Source organism: Pelophylax lessonae (genome assembly GCF_965119305.1).
Source record: "Pelophylax lessonae genome assembly, chromosome: 3".
NCBI lineage: Eukaryota > Metazoa > Chordata > Amphibia > Anura > Ranidae > Pelophylax > Pelophylax lessonae.
In genome coordinates, this window is record NC_138770.1 from 329,037,937 (window position 1) to 329,057,044 (window position 19,108).

General features: G+C 43.3%; 1 protein-coding gene across 1 annotated transcript in view; it reads right to left on the reverse strand.

The window, feature by feature from the left end:
* Positions 1–7,976: 7,976 nt before the first annotated feature.
* GCM1 (glial cells missing transcription factor 1) overlaps positions 7,977–19,108 on the reverse strand; it is a 69,695-nt gene continuing 58,563 nt past the window's right edge. The window contains exon 5 of the mRNA XM_082249154.1: positions 7,977–8,719. Coding sequence (XP_082105280.1) covers positions 8,183–8,719 — 537 coding nt within the window. The 3' untranslated portion in view covers positions 7,977–8,182. The remainder of the gene's footprint in view (positions 8,720–19,108) is intronic.

The window sequence follows — 19,108 nt, forward strand, 5'->3', positions numbered from 1 at the left end:
AAAGACCCTACTCCAATAACCTCTGATCCAAAGACACTCCCACCAGATGTGGAGCATGGTGCCCCATAAGAAACATCCTCTAAAACAATCTGCTGATGTAGATAGGTACATCCTTGCTAGGCGAGTAGGGACCAAGTACCACCTCGTCAAAACTTTGATACCAACAGTGTGAGTTCACTGACGAACAACTGCAACACTTATCACTCTCTAACTCTGTGGACTCCAAGACGCAAGAAAACAATTATAAACTGTTGTCGAGATGGTATCGGGTTCCCGCGTCACTTGCTAGAATGACCAATGCTGGAGGGGATGTGTTGCCCTTTTGGATTACTGTTCGTAAACATATTCTGGACAGTTTAGGTATTGACCTCCCCTGTTTACTAAAGCAGTTTTTACTCCATGTCCCTTCCATTCCTTTCTTACGCTATAAATGCAGTGCTCTCACCTTCTCAATGCCACAAAACGCCTCATACTAGTTCACTGGAAAAGCCTACATGTCCTGAGCGAACCACGTATCTGGCTCAGCTCGTTTCCTCCAGTTTGGATATTGCCTTGCTAGCCTTGGTGGATCCTGCATTTAAGCAACTTGTCCAGGCGAACCAGAGCAAGAACCAGAACAGGAGTCTGATATTGACTATATAAAACAATATTGTTATATTTAGTAATGAACCAGATGTGATTGTCAAGTTCTGGTATATCAGCGATTATCTAATGTCCTATATGTCTCCATGTTTTAATTGTATTTCTTGTGTTCCTAATCTACTGTAATATTATTCCTAGCTTTCAGTGCAGGCCCTTACCCCCTCCCCTGAAAGTGTGAAGGGCTTGTCCACTTAGATCGAATATCTGAGACATGGGAGGACCTGCAATCGTTATATTAAACTGATTTTCAGGACTACTTTTATCAGTGTTTTTGAATAATGTGAATGTTTTTTTTTTTCTCATCCTTTCTGCTGTTTCTATTTTATGTTTTGTAAAGCTAAAAATGGTAAATAAAGATTATACAACAACAAAAAACTTTCATACCAGCCTCCATCAAAGAGACATTCAATATGCCCTTGTAAGAGACCCGAAAGCCTGGAATACCAGGTCTTCGGTTCCAGCATAAAATTTAGCCATAAAGACGCGCTAAGGTACTATCTGTTAGGGCGCCAGTTTGATTTGATAACTGACCATGCCCCTCTGAAATGGATGGCCCAAAAGAAGGAGACTAATAGACGGCTGAACCGGTGGTTTTTGGCTCTACAAGATTACTCCTGCACTGTAAAACACAGGCCAGGTGTTGAGATGGGGAATGTAGATGCCCTGTCCCGTGTCCACTCCTGTTGGGCCACAGGTGTTCCAACCCTGGGGTTGAAACAAGGGGGGGGATATGTAGCAGAGCATCCCAGAGAGAGCCGGGAAAAGTCCTGTTCAGGGTTTATACATCCCCCAGGCATCTCTCATACACCTTTAGGGATCTCTGATCCATGATCCAGTTCAGATCTTGGTCCTCTCCCTCAGGCCAATTTAAACTCACCTGAAACAGACAGCCAGTGCTCTCTCAGCCTGGGAAATCAGACAACGTTTGTCTATGAGAGCAGAAGGTTGGTAAAACGGTCAGATTGTGTCTGTGGAAGCTGACAAGTGGTAGGCTTGCTGGCAGATTCAAGTAAAGTCCTGCAATGGAGGCGAGACATACAGTTGTGCTAATAAGTTTACATACCCTGGCAGAATTTATGATTTCTTGGTCATTTTTCAGAGAATATGAATGATAACACGAAAACTTTTCTTTCACTCATGGTTAGTGCTTGGCTGAAGCCATTTATTAGCAATTTACTCTTTTTAAATCATAATGACACCAGAGACTACCCAAATGACCCTGACCAAAAGTTTACATACCCCAGTTCTTAAAGCGGAGTTCCGGCCTCAAAATTTTTTTGCCGATAAAAATACCCCCAGGAGAGTCAGGGCTAGTGCATTTCAGAAGCTGTTTAGCAGGGAATGATGTGCCTGCACCGGAAGTGACGAGCAGGGCCGATGCAGGCGCATTGAGTTCTGGGAGCGATGACGTTTGGCTCCCAGGAGTCAATGCAAGCAGGAAGTCACGGCGCGGGCCGGGGCCGAAGAGGGAGGAAGAGGTATATTTTCTTCAAAAGCAAGGTAAGTAAAACAAAAATCGTGATTATCCAATTCTTTTTCAGGTTACTTAGAGCAAGCAGATGTCAAAGTTACAGCACAACTGTAACTGAGAGATACACGTAACAGGTGTGGACAGGATGGGTACAATAAACATATACCGGTCAAAATATACCATCAGAAAACAACCAAAAATAAGCAAATTGCAAGCTAAGAAGCAGGTATTCTAGGTCGATGAATAACATTTTAATGGGCCGAAGGCAGGTGCCCATTTCCTGTCGCAAAAGGTTATAACCATAACATGACCACCATAATACAGTATGGTCCATCATGAATGATGGGAGGCCATGGCAGAATCACAGAAAGGTAAAAGAAGAAAGGAGACAGCTAGAGAAGAGAGTGTACTCCGCCCAGACACCAGACCCAGCCGCCAGAGACAACATTCTTAAGAAGGGCATTGTAAATAGCTTATCCACAGGTTTCAGACCCTCTCAAACCTTGCGGTGGTGTCACATAAGATGCTAACCATCTTTTCCTTGATCATTATCCATGATAGTTTACGTTTCAACATCGCTAGCTCCAATACTGGTCTCTTCCAAGCAGTCGTGATGCCAATTTTACTAGCTAAAAGCATAACAATATCAAGGTCTGAGTAGATTTGGGGACTCCTTCCAAGGCTTTACTAAGTGCTGTCACATAAAAAGCTAACCATCTTTTCCTTGATCATTATCCACAATAGTTTACTTTTCATCATCGCTAGCTCCAATACTGGTCTCTTCCAAGCAGTCGTGATGCCAATTTTACTAGCTAAAAGCATAAAAATATCAAGTTCTGAGTAGATTTGGGGACTCCTTCCAAGGTTTTATTAAGTAGTGCAACCCTGGGTTTTTTAATTACATTAATCATGGTCACCGGATAGATCAGTACATGAACTCTTATCCAGTTGCGTCTAACAGGAATGGAGTTTTCCTTTAGGTATAGGGCTTGCGTTGACAGGCTTTTGTTAACAAAGACACAAAAGATAGAAATAGCAAAATTAATAGCCAAATTTAAAAGAGCCGGTAAGATGGTTTGCTCTAAGCAGTGCTATATCTGTCAAGTATGAAAAAAAATTTAAAAGATATGGATACTTTTCTGATATCATCTAAAGCAGGGGTGGGGAACCTACGGACCAGGGGCCGTATGCAGCCCGCAAAGTCATCTGGTCTGGCCCCCTGTGCAGCTGAGTCTGTCTCAGCTTATCTGTCAGAACAGTGCCGATGCTTCCTGTATACAGTGGGGATCGAAAGTTTGGGCACCCCAGGTAAAAATTTGCATTAATGTGCATAAAGAAGCCAAGGAAAGATGTAAAAATCTCCAAAAGGCATCAAATTACAGATTATACATTCTTATACTATGTCAACAAAAGTTAGATTTTATTTCCATCAATGACACTTTCAAAATTACAGAAAACAAAAAAATGGTGTCTGCAAAAGTTTGGGCACCCTGCTAAATTTATAGCATGCACTGCCCCCTTTGCAAGGCTGAGACCTGCCAGTGTCATGGATTGTTCTCAATCATCATCTGGGAAGACCAGGTGATGTCAATCTCAAAGGTTTTAAATGTCCAGACTCCTCTGACCTTGCCCTAACAATCAGCACCATGGGATCTTCTAAGCAGTTGTCTAGAAAACTGAAAATAGTTGACGCTCACAAAGCTGGAGAAGGCTATAAGAAGATAGCAAAGTGTTTTCAGAGGTCAATATCCTCTGTTTGGAATGTAATTAAGAAATGGCAGTCATCAGGAACAGTGGAAGTTAAAGCAAGATCTGGAAGACCAAGAAAAATATCAGACAGAACAGCTCGCAGGATTGTGAGAAAAACAATTCAAAACCCACGTTTGACTGCACGATCCCTCCAGAAAGATCTGGCAGACACTGGAGTTGTGGTACACTATTCCACTATAAAGAGATACTTGTAAAAATATGGTCTTCATGGAAGAGTCATCAGAAGAAAACCTCTTCTACGTCCTCACCACAAAAATCAGTGTTTGAACTTTGGAAATGAACATATAGACAAGCCTGATGCATTTTGGAAACAAGTTCTGTGGACCGATGAGGTTAAAATTGAACTTTTTGGCCGCAATGAGCAAAGGTCGTTTGGAGAAGAAGGGGCACAGAATTTAATGAAAAGAACCTCTGTCCAACTGTTAAGCATGGGGGTGGATCAATTATGCTTTGGGGTTGTATTGCAGCCAGTGGCACAGGGAACATCTCACAAGTAGAAGGAAAAATGGATTCAATAAAATTTCAGCAAATTTTGGATGATAACTTGATGCCATTGGTGAAAAAGCTGAAGTTAAAGAGAAGATGGCTTCTACAAATGGATAATGATCCTAAACACACCTTGAAATCCATGGGGGATTACATCAAGAGGCGTAAACTGAAGGTTTTGTCATGGCCTTCACAATCTCCTGACCTCAACATAATTGAAAATCTATGGATAGACCTTAAAAGAGCAGTGCATGACAGACAGCCAAGAAATCTCAAAGAACTGGAAGATTTTTGTAAGGAAGAATGGGCAAAGATACCTCAAACAAGAATTGAAAGACTCTTGGCTGGCTACAAAAAGCGTTTACAAGCTGTGATACTTGCCAAAGGGGGCAGTAGAAGATATTAACTCTGCAGGGTGCCCAAACTTTTGCAGACGCCATTTTTTTGTTTTCTGTTATTTTGAAAGTGTAAATGATAGAAATAAAATCTAACTTTTGTTGACATATTATAAGAATGTCTAATCTGTAATTTGATGCCTTTTGGAGATTTTTCCATCTTTCCTTATCTTCTTTATGCACATTAATACAAATTTATACCTGGGGTGCCCAAACTTTCGATCCGCACTGTAGTTCCGACTCTGTTCTCACAGTCTGAGTCTGTTACAGGCGGAGTGATATCAAATGCACTCCGCCTGTGACCAATACAGAACACATCACCTCTTCCTCCAGCACGGTGCCGCTACACTTCTCCTAGCCAGCAATTACCGCCAGCAGCACACACGGCAGTACCAGCGAGAACCAGGAGTACTCACAGCAGTACCAGCCAGAACCAGCAGTACCCACAGCAGTACCAGCCAGAGCCAGCAGTTTTCATAGCAGTACCAGCCAGAACCAGCAGTGCTCACAGCAGTACCAGCTCGAACCAGCAGTACCAGCCAGAGCCAGCAGTACTTACAGCAGTACCAGCCAGAGCCAGCAGTACCCACAGCAGTACCAGCCAGAGTCAGCATTACCCACAGCAGTACCAGCCAGAGTCAGCAGTACCCACAACAGTACCAGCCAGCAGTACCTACAGCACAGTACCAACCATCAGTATCAGCCTGAGCCAGCAGTACCCACAGCAATACCAGCCTAAGCCAGCAGTACCCCCAGCATTACCTGCCTGAGCCAGCAGTACTAGCCAGTAGTACCAGCCTGAGCCAGCAGTACCCACAGCACAGTACCAGCCAGCAGTACCAGCCTGAGCCAGCAGTACCTACAGCACAGTACCAGCCGGAGCCAGCAGTACCCACAGCTGTACCAGCCTGAGCCAGCAGTACCAGCCAGTAGTATCCACAGCAGTACCAGCCTGAGCCAGCAGTACCAGCCAGCAGTACCCACCAGCAGTACCAGCCAGCTGTACCCACCAGCAGTACCAGCCAGCAGTTCTTTTCAAAACTTACCATCACAAAGAGTCGACTGCGCTCCACTGACCGACCCAAACCTGGAAAACCAGTTGCGAGTAGCAACATCATCAATACCAGCTAACATCACACACCTCACCAAAGAGAAGCAGTTGCAGCCATCACATTAGGGGCGAGTTAATTAAATGTTTGACAAAATATAACAGGCACATTTTTAAGTTGATAATTTTGTACGGCCCCCGAATGAATTTATAAATACCCAAATGGCGCTTGGCAGAAAAAAAGTTCCCCACCCTTGATCTAAAGGTACTATGGAATATTTTGTTTGGCCCAGTGAACTAATATTGTTTTTGGGTTAGGAATGAACCTTTTACCCCGAACACAAAACTGGCTATAGTAGCTTAGGCTATTTATAAACAGCTGACATATCAGCATTGAGGCCCCTATAGGTCTTTGCATAATTGTTTACCTAATTTGGTAAAGCAGTAATTCAAAATATGTTTTCTTGTACATTATCTCAGATTGAAAGAGATTGAAACATCCAATACACAGAGTTGCCAGTCAGAACCTCCACCTCACACAGATCTGGTTTTTTGGTTCTGCTGATAGCAGGAACTGGAAGTGACTCTTTGGCATCCCAATTATTGTCAACGGTAAGTATTTGGAGTTCAGAAGGGCTTTTCTTTCCCCCAATGGCAGTCTCACGGTAACCAGCAGTCCCTTTTATGTGTAATTGTTTTTTTTTTCAGCAGGGTATATGATGTCCTCAGTGGAACTAATGCAGTGGAGTCATCCTAGTAGGTTTATATGGCTTCTCTGCTGTAAATATACCGTAATAAACATGTTGGGAAATAATCATACCATTCCAAGCATAAAGTATGTGGTATTTGTATGAAAATAAAACACAGATGGTGATTTTGTATTTTTTTTATTTAAGATGTGCATTGTAAAGACAAAAAATGCTTTTAGTCCTTGACAGATGAAAAAAAAACAGTACACAAAACTGATCACAGTATATGGTAGCTATACACAATTACAATACACAGCTCTAGCATTACTTGACTTTGGCAGTAGATGGAGCTATTATGTTGTCTTTGCTTTCTGTAGACTGAATAGACTATGAAAAGAAAAGAACCACTGACAAAGTTGTGTTGCCTGTCCTGAATGTGGTGGCAATATAGTTTATATTCTATTTTTACAATTAGCTTTGCGTTGTATTTGTGCATATATTTTCAATCAGAAAATGTAGCCAGTCCTTTCTTTTCATATTAGACATTTTTGGATATCACTTGAAGTAAATATTTTGAGCTTTTTCTTTAAATACATGTCCTGTGCAAAATGGCAACTATTGCAGGGCTAGTACAGTTGTTTAAATATCTTGAAACGCCCAAGTTATTTTATGAAAAAAAAATTTCTATGTGATGGTCCATGACATTTAGCTTACAGTGTTTTTTAAGCAGTATTAAACTAAAAAGTAAAAATTTTTTATATTGCAGCTTACCAATTGTTAGATGTAATAGCTCTATTAGTTTTCCTTTTTAAGCTTTTTTTCTTCTATATATATCTGGCGATGCAGCTAGTTAGTCTGTTGATTTTCACAAGCTCAAGCTGTCCAGTAGAATCAGAATCCGTTAACATGGATGAGACAAACCACTGGCAGGGGTGAATAAATGATCAGCTTTTATTTATTCATGCCAACCTTTATCCCAAAAGGAAAAAAACATTTGCTGTAATTGATTATAAAACTGGGGCTGGAGTTCGGCTTCAATTTGTTAGTGCATCTTAAGCCAAGTACACACCACTAGTTTTTTGGTTGAATGAAAAAAACCTCACAGCTCAGATCAGAGCCGCTGTACTAACAATCAGATTTTAGTACAGTGATCTCCCCTGCAGCGCCATTGTGTTGACTGCGGGAGAACACTCCAGTAAGCACTCTCAGCCATTGGCTGGGAGTGCTGATTGGGAGGCGGTCTGATCAGGAACCTAATGGCTGACTTCTGTCACAGACACGGGCCGAATGTCGGACGGTTTTTATTTAACCCCCGCTGATGTCGTCTGACATTCGGCTCATGTGTACTAGGCTTTATTCTGCTCATGCATTTAACAAACCCCTCTCAATCCCCAGACTGACAATGCTCACTCCTATAAAGTTGTGTTTCACTTATACAGGAGGTGTGGTACTGTCCAGATCACCAGGTAAAAACAGAGAGGAAAGAAGCTAAAGAAAAGAAAACTGATGCAGCCACCACATCTAATGACTGCTAAGCTACAATATATTACATTTTGGTTTTGGGCTTAATACCACTTTAATATGTATCTCTCACATAAAAGTGACAGGAAATAGTGGGTCTCACATTATGTCCTTTGTTAAATGAATACCATAAAGGTTTCCATCTCCTAGTAGTTCAATGCTATAAAGGTGGAGACAGTTGATCTGTAAATCTGTAAAGGTAGGATTCTTCCTGAGTTTGTTGGTATTCATGTGACAGGTGATTATCTGCTATGGAATTTAAGGTGGCCACTCTGAGTTTGGATGGAAGCTCCAAAACTTGCATTGGCTGGCTAGTGTGGGGATAATTTAAAGATGTCATATCCCAGCACAAATCGTCAAGTGGTTGTTTATTTTCAAAGAAAGAATTATTCCCTGCTTGTTGGTCATCATCACTGTGTAAATCAAAATCCATAGCAGAAGCAATCAGATCAGATTCATTGAAGTCCTCACTGTCATTGAGGCTGCCACTTCTAGTGTCTTTGCTCCAGCCAAGATTGTTTAAAGTGTCAGTGAAATAGTTGTACGTCTTTGTTAGGGGCAAGCAGTTGTTCAGCATGTGCTCCGATAACGATTGGTCTATCTCCGTATCCTTAAAGTCGTAGTAGGTTGGGCAAACCTCCTGGTGAAACGCTGCACTGGACACGTTATCCTGGTTCTGTATTTCACCTGCAAGAGGCTAAGACAGACGTGATGTTAAAAACTGTTCCAAAACGTTTTGGCTACATATTCTCTGTCTTGAATATACTGTTTGTAGTAAGACAAATAGTAACTAAAGGCAAAACTTTTTTATCATTTTGGATAGAGTAAAATTTTGTCAAATTTTCTTTTTTTTTTGTCATTTATGTCCTATAGAGGAGATTTCTCTTTACTCCCTGTCCCATAGCCAAAACAGGAATTGAGAGGGAATCCTGGAGTGTCACCAGAATAAGTGCCTCCACTGGAAGATCTCCCTTTTACTGTTCTGGTGTCAACCCTAAATTTGGAATTTTCTTTTACTTTCTCTTTCGATCATAATGGTACACTGGACAAATAGTGAGGGTGAATCTCCCTAATGGGGACACAGAAAGCCATAAAACTAATAGATGTCCTAACCCTCTCCACTCTATCCAAAATGTTAAAAAAAAAAGTTTTGCCTTTAGATACACTATAAGGTAGACAATCAAGGAGGAGTAACACCAGGTCTGATTTTATAACATTAGCATTATAATAGCAATACAAACAATAGATATGTTTGACAGCCATCATGGCGGTTTATCCCCATCCGGGGGTCCTGATCTGAGGCGTTGCGAGGCATACACTGAAGATTTATTGACTGGTTCTTTTCTACCAGAGGGACTATTTTTATCTTGGACTAAGTTATCCAAGTATGTCTTTGCTCCCCATTGGTTACCGCCGTTTGGCCTAGTATGTAGACAAATACCCTGTCTAACCTATCTACAGCAATATATCTCTCAGACTTGCCTCTGCAGATCATCCCCGTATTTGCTTGGTACCCTTTCTACCTCGTTTTTTGTTGATACTCTGGCCACTGTGAATACCACATCTGCCTTTATAGGGAACTTGTATCCTAATAGCTCCGGAAGAGGCTTGAATTTTAAGCGAAACATGTAGGGCATCTGGCTACATGAACCTTCCCCTATGTGCAAGTTTTATCCACTCTATCAAAGGACGCTCTGCGTTGCCCTTAACAGCGGCTTTGAGTCATGCAGGATGTAACGTATAGCGTCCTTACTTACCATCTTGTCTGTACTATGCATTTTGTGTAAACTATTTGTATGCTTATTCCCTCCTGGCATGGTATATTTTGTTGTGTTGTACATGTATTTTGATCCACCAGTATTTCCCCCTATTGGGGGTTCTGTCTCTTGATTTTATGTCAATCAATAATAAAAGTGCTTTATTTTAAGTCTATCGTGCCTAGAAAGTCCATTTCCCTTTATTCTTTCACTCTTGACAATTTTAGGATGTGGCACATCGTTTTTCTATTTTTCTGCACCCCTATTTTTGCTGCAATAGCATTGGCGTACTAGACCTGTTCTATCAATGTATTGGGGGAGCTGAAACTTCGAGTTGGCAAGCGACAGTCAAGAAATGATTTGTAAAGAAGAGTGGACCAAAATCCTGAGATGTGTGCAAACCTGGTGGTCACTAACTCCAAGAAATGTCTTACCTCTGTGGTTGCCAACAAGGGTTTCTCCACCAAGTACTAAGTCATGTTTTGCTGGGGGATCAAATACTTATTTTACTCACTGAACTGCAACTTAATTTATAGCATTTGTTTTATGTCTTTTTTTCTGGATTTTTGGTTGATATTCTGTCTCTATCATTTAAAATACACATATGATAAACATTATAGACCCTTCATTTCTTTGTAGGCGGGCAAACTTACAAATCTGCAGGGGATCAAATAATTATTTCCCACACTGTAAGAACACCCGTGTAAACAAGGCCTTACGCATATGTGGCAGCTTAGAGGTGAGCTTTTTTTTGGTGCTGCTACATGTAAGTGTTGTGTCAGGAGCATGCTCAGCCTCGCACCGCCAGCACTGTGACTGTGCTGTCACCAATAGCTCCCATTCACAGAGTGAAAATTAGAGCCAGTAGAATGGACTTCTGATCACTTGATTACTGTGACAGTGAGTGCCAGTTCACACATATGCAATGTCAGACATGTGATACGCACCGCACTGCTATGCAAATCACATGTGATGTCTGTGCATTGTGAATTCAGTCATACAGAATGTATGGCTGAATTTGCATCGCATTCAGACCAAAGTCGCGCAGGATCCTTTTTTTGGTTCGCACCAGAATCGGATCGCATGCAATCCGATTCATGTCCGAACTGTTCGCATTGCGATATGCAAACTTATCTGGGGGTGTCGTTAACTTGACACCCCCATCGATTCGCATATGACGGTGTGAACTGCCTGCGAGTCGAGTGCGATGCGGGAACTCGCAGTGGATTTGCAGGGTTTCCACATTGCATATGTTGAACCGGCACTTAATCTCAGTGATCACATGTTTTCTAAGGCAAAATGCACGCTATTCAACAAACAATGCACACATTTATAATTTACCTTTGATAATGAACTAAAAATCAGGAGATACAAGGTTAATGCCAAATTTAAAATAGGTTAAAGACATGCTGGGACTTTGTAGATGCTACATGGATGTATTACACATACAGTATATCATGAAAAATGCTTACATTTTATTAAAATAACTATAGATTTAAAAAAAACATGCCTAAATCACATAGAACAAGTATGTTTTTTTTCCTGTAAAGTCTATTAAATTCTTAATACTGTAGCACCCTACAAGGTAGGTGTTAGGCAAAGTATAGTGGGCCTTGGCTGCCTAACAGGACCATGATTTGCAGCTGGGCTGCCATGTGTCCCAGGTGTTGCTATTGAGACTGGGGAGTCTCCCCACTGGCTCCATGAGAAGGGTTCTCATTGGGCAGTGGAGGAAACCCAATCAGTGGCACATCCAGGCATGTATCTACTCCAGAAAGGCAGATTCTGCTGCACAGGATTCTGGGAGTTGGTATAAGTTTGAGGGGAACGCATGACGCAGCATCTTTGGTGGGAAGCAGAGTCCCACGAGGGAGAGTACGGCTGTCTCTCCTACTGTCAGAAGGATTGGGAGTCTCGGGTGGCTTGCCTGAGGATACAGAGAGAGAGCTGAGCTGATCTGCAGAGAGGATCCAGTGTGCCGAGGACCAGCGGAGTTGAGAGGGGCCCAGTTTCAGGAAAGCATTCCAAGTTAATGAGTACTGTAACTGCCCCTGGGGGTCTGCCTAGCTCACAGAGGGGACCACTCCGGTGAAGGTCCAATGGATCCAGGAGCTAGCTAGCGATAAAGGAGGTGCCTAGTGAGAGGACCCTGAAGTGTCAGAGGGGGTGCCTAGTGAGAGGACCCTGAAAGTTTAAAGGGGGTGCCAGCGGTTGGGCCCTTAAGAGTTGAACGCGCAATGTGCAGTGCACGGTGTTGAGAGTTGCAGCAGCACAAGCAGTTACAAGGAGCTACCTCAGCCAGTGAAGGGCTGGAGGGAGCTGTTCACGGAATTTTTGAGCTAAACGTAGTGTCAAGAGTCAAGTCTTACTACAGTCCAGGATCTTTTGAGTTAACCCGAGGGTTAAAAGCCAAGTTCTAGCACAGTCCAGCAAGACAGCATTTTTCAAGCGCAAGTAAGCGTTGGTCGGCATTCAGGTGGCGTCAAGACAGCGCTGACAGGCATTTTTCTGCAAAGTGTCCCAGTTTACCTAGTTGAGCCAGAGGAGTATCCCACTCATTCCCTTCTCCCATCCCCATTATAAAATAAACAAAACAAACCAAAGATGCCGGACTGGTCTTTGACTCAAATCTCACACTTGGGTATTCAGCTTAAATGGGCTGAAGGTGTTACCGGTGACAATGGCAGACCCACCTCAGGCCCAATGCCTGAAAATCCTACTACATTTGGGGGCTCGTCCGGGATTTTGCCATTGGTTACTGGGTCGGTTGCCCCTGGCAACAGCAGAAGAAAAAGTGAGAAAAGTAAATTTTTGTGCCCAGACCTGTTGTTTAAGTATCAAGCCAAGTGTGAGGCCGGATCTGTGGGAGGATGGGAGAGTGGGATGAAGCTAGAAGTACCTATGAAAGGTTGCTTGTGGCAACGCAAATGTTCAAGTCAAGCCTGCAACATGATGAGAACCTTTGATATGGACTATGATATGTACTCTGCTGTCAGAAAATGGAGAGCAGGGGGAAAAAGTGTACAAGTGCATAAATGCTGCAACTGCTTAACAGCAAGAGGTCCCAGTGAGGATGATGAAGATGGCGTCAGGGGTCCCAGTGGGGACAGAGAATACATGGACTGATGAAAAATGCCAAAAAACAGCGCTTGCAATGGTGTAAATATCCAAAAAGGGTATGTGTAAAGAGCGTCAATTAATACGAAATAATAAATATTCATAAAGTGCAATAGTGTTAAACTAAATACCAACAGATAAATAACATCAATTCATAGAAACGAATATTATTATGGTAATATTATTTTCTATGAATTTATGTTATTTATCTGTTTGCATTTAGTTTAGCACTATTGCACTTTATGAATATTTATTATTTCTTATTAATTGACGCTCTTTACACATACCCTTTTTGGATATTCACACCATTGCAAGCGCTGTTTTTGGCATTTTTCATTTTCTCTTGGTTTTTACCTAGTCAACAGCAGCTGCAAACACATTTATTAACACTTTAATTTCAAGCGCGGGTTATAATAATCTTTTTACACACTATGTGGACTGATGTTGACCGTGCATTTGACAGCGGGACATTTATTCTATATAGTAATTTCACCGATACTGTGAGGATCATAGTCAGCCATGCCGGGAGGGGCAGTGGGGCTAGCCTCGGAGACAGTATGGAAGATGTGAATTGCACATGTGTGGCTAGGAAGTGAACTATCGACCGACAGCGGGATATTGCTCTTGCAAAGCAAGGAGGGACAGCTGGCTTTAGTGAAGGAAGGCGCAGTTGTGGCCCTAGTCCAATTGAGAAGAGTGAATGCATGTCTGGCAAGTGACATGATCTGCTTAGCAGCTACTTCCCTGTGGGCTAAAGTAAAGGAGCATGGCAGGGGAAGAGTTACAGCACCGCGCGGGAAAGCGCGCCACATGCAGACCTGCACCTGCCTAGCAGGAGGAGTCATCGCCCAATATGGCGAAAGGGTGGAGACAGCGGGAACATCCAGCCAATCAGGAGTGACCAAGGGGACCCTACTAATACCCCTTCGGGGTGTGACTGTGCGGGAAACACGTGTAGGAGAGAGGAGCATGGCGTTTGTGAGAGAGCCAAAGAATGTACCCGCTATCACTGCCACCATGTGTGAAGAGTCTGCCAGGCAGACCCAGCAGCAGATCCACCAGCCTGATCAATCCCTAGAATGGGATACAGGTATCTGGATGGTGCCTGAAGGCGGACTCACGCTGTGCACGGGAGGCGACAGGGAGTTCTTAGGAGCGGTATGTCCTCAATGTGCCACTGTAACGCTAAAGGTGCAAGCGTGGGTCCAATGCGGGCAGTGTGGGTATCTGCTGCTCCGGGCAGAAAAGAGCGAGGGCCGACCTAAAAAGCTATATGTTACGCGGGAGTCAGGCCTCACTCAGGAGGTGACCAGGACTGAATCCAGGTTCCCCCGCGGAGGCAGGAGGGGCATGTTGCGTCTGATGATGCAGCTGGAGGCCATGCCAGCAACCAGCGGGCCTTCGATGTGTGATAGGGGGACTCGGTCGCAGAGCTCCCTAGGGAGGGGATACATGCCAGCAACGTTGAACGGAGGACGTATCTACCCCAGCAGTAATGGCAGGATCCACCCCCATTGGCATTCGGCAGCCTGAAAAGCCTGCAGCTACCCAAGCCTCACCCACAGGAAGAAACAGGTCTTGTACCCATTGGGTCCCCATCTTTCCAATACAAATACGGATCGATAGAAGAGGGGATCAATGATTGGGGGTCAGCGGATGAAAGGGAGTGGGACTGGGGGTCAGAGGCTGGGAGCAGCTCCCCAGGTCCTGAAGCAGCAGTGACCATTGATAAAGAGGCCAAGAAAGCCTTAGAGAGAAGGGACTTAGCCCCAGAAATTGGGGTTTTGTGACACTTATGTTGAGAGGATTCCAGACCTCACCCCTCCAGGAAACATTGCCAGAGCAAAAGATCAGAATGCAGCCTATGAGAGTATGATCCAGCGAGTGTTCACTCCATTTTCTCCACCAGGGAGGGGTAAAAGGAGAACCCTTCCTGGCTGTCCCGGATGCAGAGGTGGCTACAGAAAAAGGTGGCACTTGAATATGGATGCGATTATCTGTATGCACTTAGAGAGGTGATGTTGCTCGTGGAGAAGTTCAGAGATTTCTGGTGCAACGAGATTATATGGGATTTCCTGTTTGTTCCCAAGCCATACAGGGACTCCCCGGAAGAAAAGCTAAAAGAGAGAATTAAGACTTTAAAAGCTCAGTGGAACTTTGGGCGCTCCATTTATATTGATAGGGTGGAGGTCCGCCGCCCGGATGGGTCAGGTCAGGCCTGGTCCATCAGGGTTAAAGATGAACAAGGCACCTATGTCCGTGTTCCCCACCCTGATTACTACATCTAAGTGGAACAAATTACTCATTTAAAGAACTCAAAAACTGTGCATATGGCCGGCTGGCCATCAAAACTGACCAAGGAACTTTGCAAAGAAAATGTAATGCTGAGTTTACAAGTTTGTTGAAGATGTTCAAGTTTCAGTGTAGACCCCTTGGGCCATCGGGCCAGGGTCTTGGAAGACTATTGCTATGCTAGACCCTTTGGGCCATCGGGCCAGGGTCTTTGTGGATTACAAATACTGTGTGGGAAACCTTCCACAGTTCAGACAAGGTGAACACACAGCTTGTTGCAGATTCAAGTATATCCAGGAACTGTGGTGGGGGGGGGGGGCATTCAGCTGGCGTCAAGACAGTGCTGACAGGCATTTTTCTGCAAAGTGTCCCAGTTTACCTAGTTGAGCCAGAGGAGTATCCCACTCATTCCCTTCTCCCATCCACATTATAAAATAAACAAAACAAACCAAAGATGCCCGACTGGTCTTTGACTCAAATCTCACACTTGGGTATTCAGCTTAAATGGGCTGAAGGTGTTACTAGTGACAATGGCAGACCCACCTCAGGCCCAATGCCTGGAAATCCTGCTACAATACATTCCATAACAGTCATTTTGGACTCTATTTTCCATAATACACCTTTATTCACATCAAAGCATAGATCATATCAGTGAGATATCAAGGAAGCAGAAAAACACAGTAAGAAACAATTTAATGAAAAATAGATCACATGATCATTAGGTAGTAGGGGTTGTGGATTACAGGCATGTTGTAGTGCAAGGAGCCTGCTGATAGTAGAAAAGACTATAGTGAGAGGGAGAGGGAGATGAGCTCCTCAGTGTGCTGTTGCTCCTTTTACTGTCTAGTGGGTGGGGGGTGTATAAATTATTTTGAAGAATAGGGATCTCCTGTGTGACACGTCAGGGTTTCTTAGCTCAATGGTAGCGCCAAGACAGGAAGTTTATTCCACGCTAGATATAGGTTTCGGGGCTTTCCTGCCCACTTCTATTTAAACAAACATAAAAAACTTCACACAGGTATGTCTTTCTATGCAGGGAGGTCTCACTATCACTGCAAAAAACATAGCATTCAGGCTGCTGGCTCTTTTGTGACAGCTTTACTGCTCTGATTAGTACCGCTTGGTCCTCCTGACCATCAAACACGTCTCAGTGTTTATGCACAGATGCTGCACCCCAGCCCTTGCTTCTTCTTTACAGCTTCCTAGCTGTTCTGTCCCTCATGAACTCTCTCTCTGGCTCGAGCCTGGGCCTGTCCCGATCTGGACAGCATGGTGCATAACAGCACCTCTCATGGCTCCCTTCACACACTAACTCCCTCGGGGGGGGGGGGCTGAGCTATACCTCTGGCTCTCATATGAAGGCAGCACAAACCTGTGCCATTAGTGTGCTTGCTTCTTAGAAGATCTGGCGTAAACCACATTTTTGCAGAGTGGCACGGGGTCACCCTGCCACACATGCTAAGGTTCATACAGACGTATAATGATCCGTGTCCTCGGAGCCTCATTTTGCTGTATCTGCATGCATGTACGGATGCACGAATCCAAATGCAGACTCTGTGCATTTCAGATCCATGCACCTGCTCTTGCCCTCATGTCAGATTTTGACATGCGACTGTGTCTATCAAGCGGCTGCATTTGCATCCACTACCATGGGCTGCATGCACACAGCTCTGAGGTGGATTCACACGCAGCAGACAGCAGCTCAGAGGACTGGTTTGATCACCCATCTGAATAAGCCTTAAGAGGGTAGTAGGGATTCATCTGCCCTACCGCACCTACAGTGTTTTCAAGATGTCTGTATTTTCAGCAATGTTTACCGTGTTATATTCATCATACACCATTTTTTGATGTTCTTCCTAGTTTGGTACCCGCCTTCTCTTCAGTTAGTATATGTTAGCGTGCTTGATATATCTGAGCTCACTGTTAGCTCATACCTTGTTAATCCAGGCCTGAGTTCACCCTCTTTCTCCCATTTCCCCTGCCCTCTTGCCCTCCCTCCTTTTTTTCCCCTTCTTTTTCTTCCTTTTTCCCTCTTCCTTCCTCTCCCATTCCTCCTTAACCCTCTTTTCTACCCTGTACCTGGCTGGTCCTTGGGGACTGGATACCTGTTTGCATATGTCTTTGTGTTTTCCTTTCTTTTACTATCTTTACAGAACATATTTTTGTATTGATTGTTGGTGTAACTAAAATCAAATAAAATTTTATTTAAAAAAAAAAGCTGTCCTCTGTGTTTTAAGCAAGGCTTTTCAGAATGTACTGTATGATTATTCTAGTTACATTTTTATCAAGATAAAGTATATGTGTAATACATACAGTGGATATAAAAAGTCTACACACCCCTGCTAAAATATCAGGTTTCTGATGTAAAAAAAAAAAAAAGAATGAGACAAGGTAAATCATTTCAGAACTGTTTCCACCTTTAATGTGACCTAGTAACTGTACAACACAAATTAAAAACTTAAAAAAAAAACATATCTTTTAGGGGGGAAGTAAAAATAAAGAACTAAAATAATGTGGTTGCATAAGTGTGCACACCCTCTTATATCTATGGATGTAGCTGTGTTCAGAATTAGGCAATCACATTCAAACTCTTCTTAAATAGGAGTCAGTACACACCTGCCATAATTTAAAGTGCCTCTGATTAACCCCAAATAAATTACAGCTGTTCTAGTAGGTCTTTCCTGACATTTTCTTAGTTGCATCCTACAGCAAAAGTCATTGTCCCCAGACAGCTTCCAAAGCATCAGAGGAATATCATTGTTAAAAGGTATCAGTCAGAAGAAGAGTAAAAAAGAATTTCCAAAACATTAGATATACCATGGAACACAGTGAAGACAGTCATCATCAAGTGGAGAAAATATGGAACAACAGTGACACTACCAAGAACTGGAAGTCCCTCCAAAATTAATGAAAAGACAAAAAGAAAACTGGTCAGGGAGGCTGCCAAGAGGCCTACAGCAACATTAAAGGAGCTGTAGGAATATCTGGCAAGTACTGGCTGTGGGGTACATGAGACAACAATCTCCCGTATTCTTCATATGTCTGGGTTATTGGGTAGAGTGGCAAGATGGAAGCCTTTTCTAACAAAGAAAAACATCCAACCCCGGCTAAATTTTGCAAAAACACATCTGAAGGCTCCCGAAAGCTTGTGGGAAAATGTGTTATGGTCTGATGAAACCAAGGTTTTTTTTTTAAAGGTATTTTATTGAACAAACAAAACAATACAGAACAGAGAAATAATCAGAACCATGTCAGTTGAGGAGCCAAAAAAAGACACACACAAGACTCCATTTCACAACAAAAGCCATGACAAAAATAACATACATAGCTGTCAGCCGTACCATTAGTACAAAACCCTAGTCAGAGACTGAAGAAGCAGTCCGGTCAGAGTCCACCCAAAAAGACCAAATTTTCCGGAACTTCTTGGGGCAGCCTCTGGCCTCATACGTCATTTTATACAGAGGCAATGCCTGATTAATGAGAGCAATCCATAATGGAACGTCAGGGGGAGCAGTAGACTTCCATCTAGTAGCTATAGTCTTCCTAGCATAAAAGAATGTCAAGCGGAGAAACAATTTAGTACGAGCAGGGACGTCCTCGTCATCCACATAACCCAGCAGACAACGAAGGGGGCTACAAATATTGGATAACTGAGAGATATCTGCAATAAAAGCTGTGACTTCCGACCAAAAGGCCCGGACAGGCGGACAGTCCCAGAACATATGAAAAAATGAACCATCAGCAGCATTACACTTGGAGCATAACGGAGAAGGCAATGTACCCATTTTGTGCAGGAGTACTGGGGTATAGTACGCCCTGTAAAGAAGCTTCAATTGGATAACCCTATCCCTAGAGGAGATAACAACAGGTATTTGTTCCGGAAGGACGTCTTGCCACACCTCATCCGACAATTCCGGAAT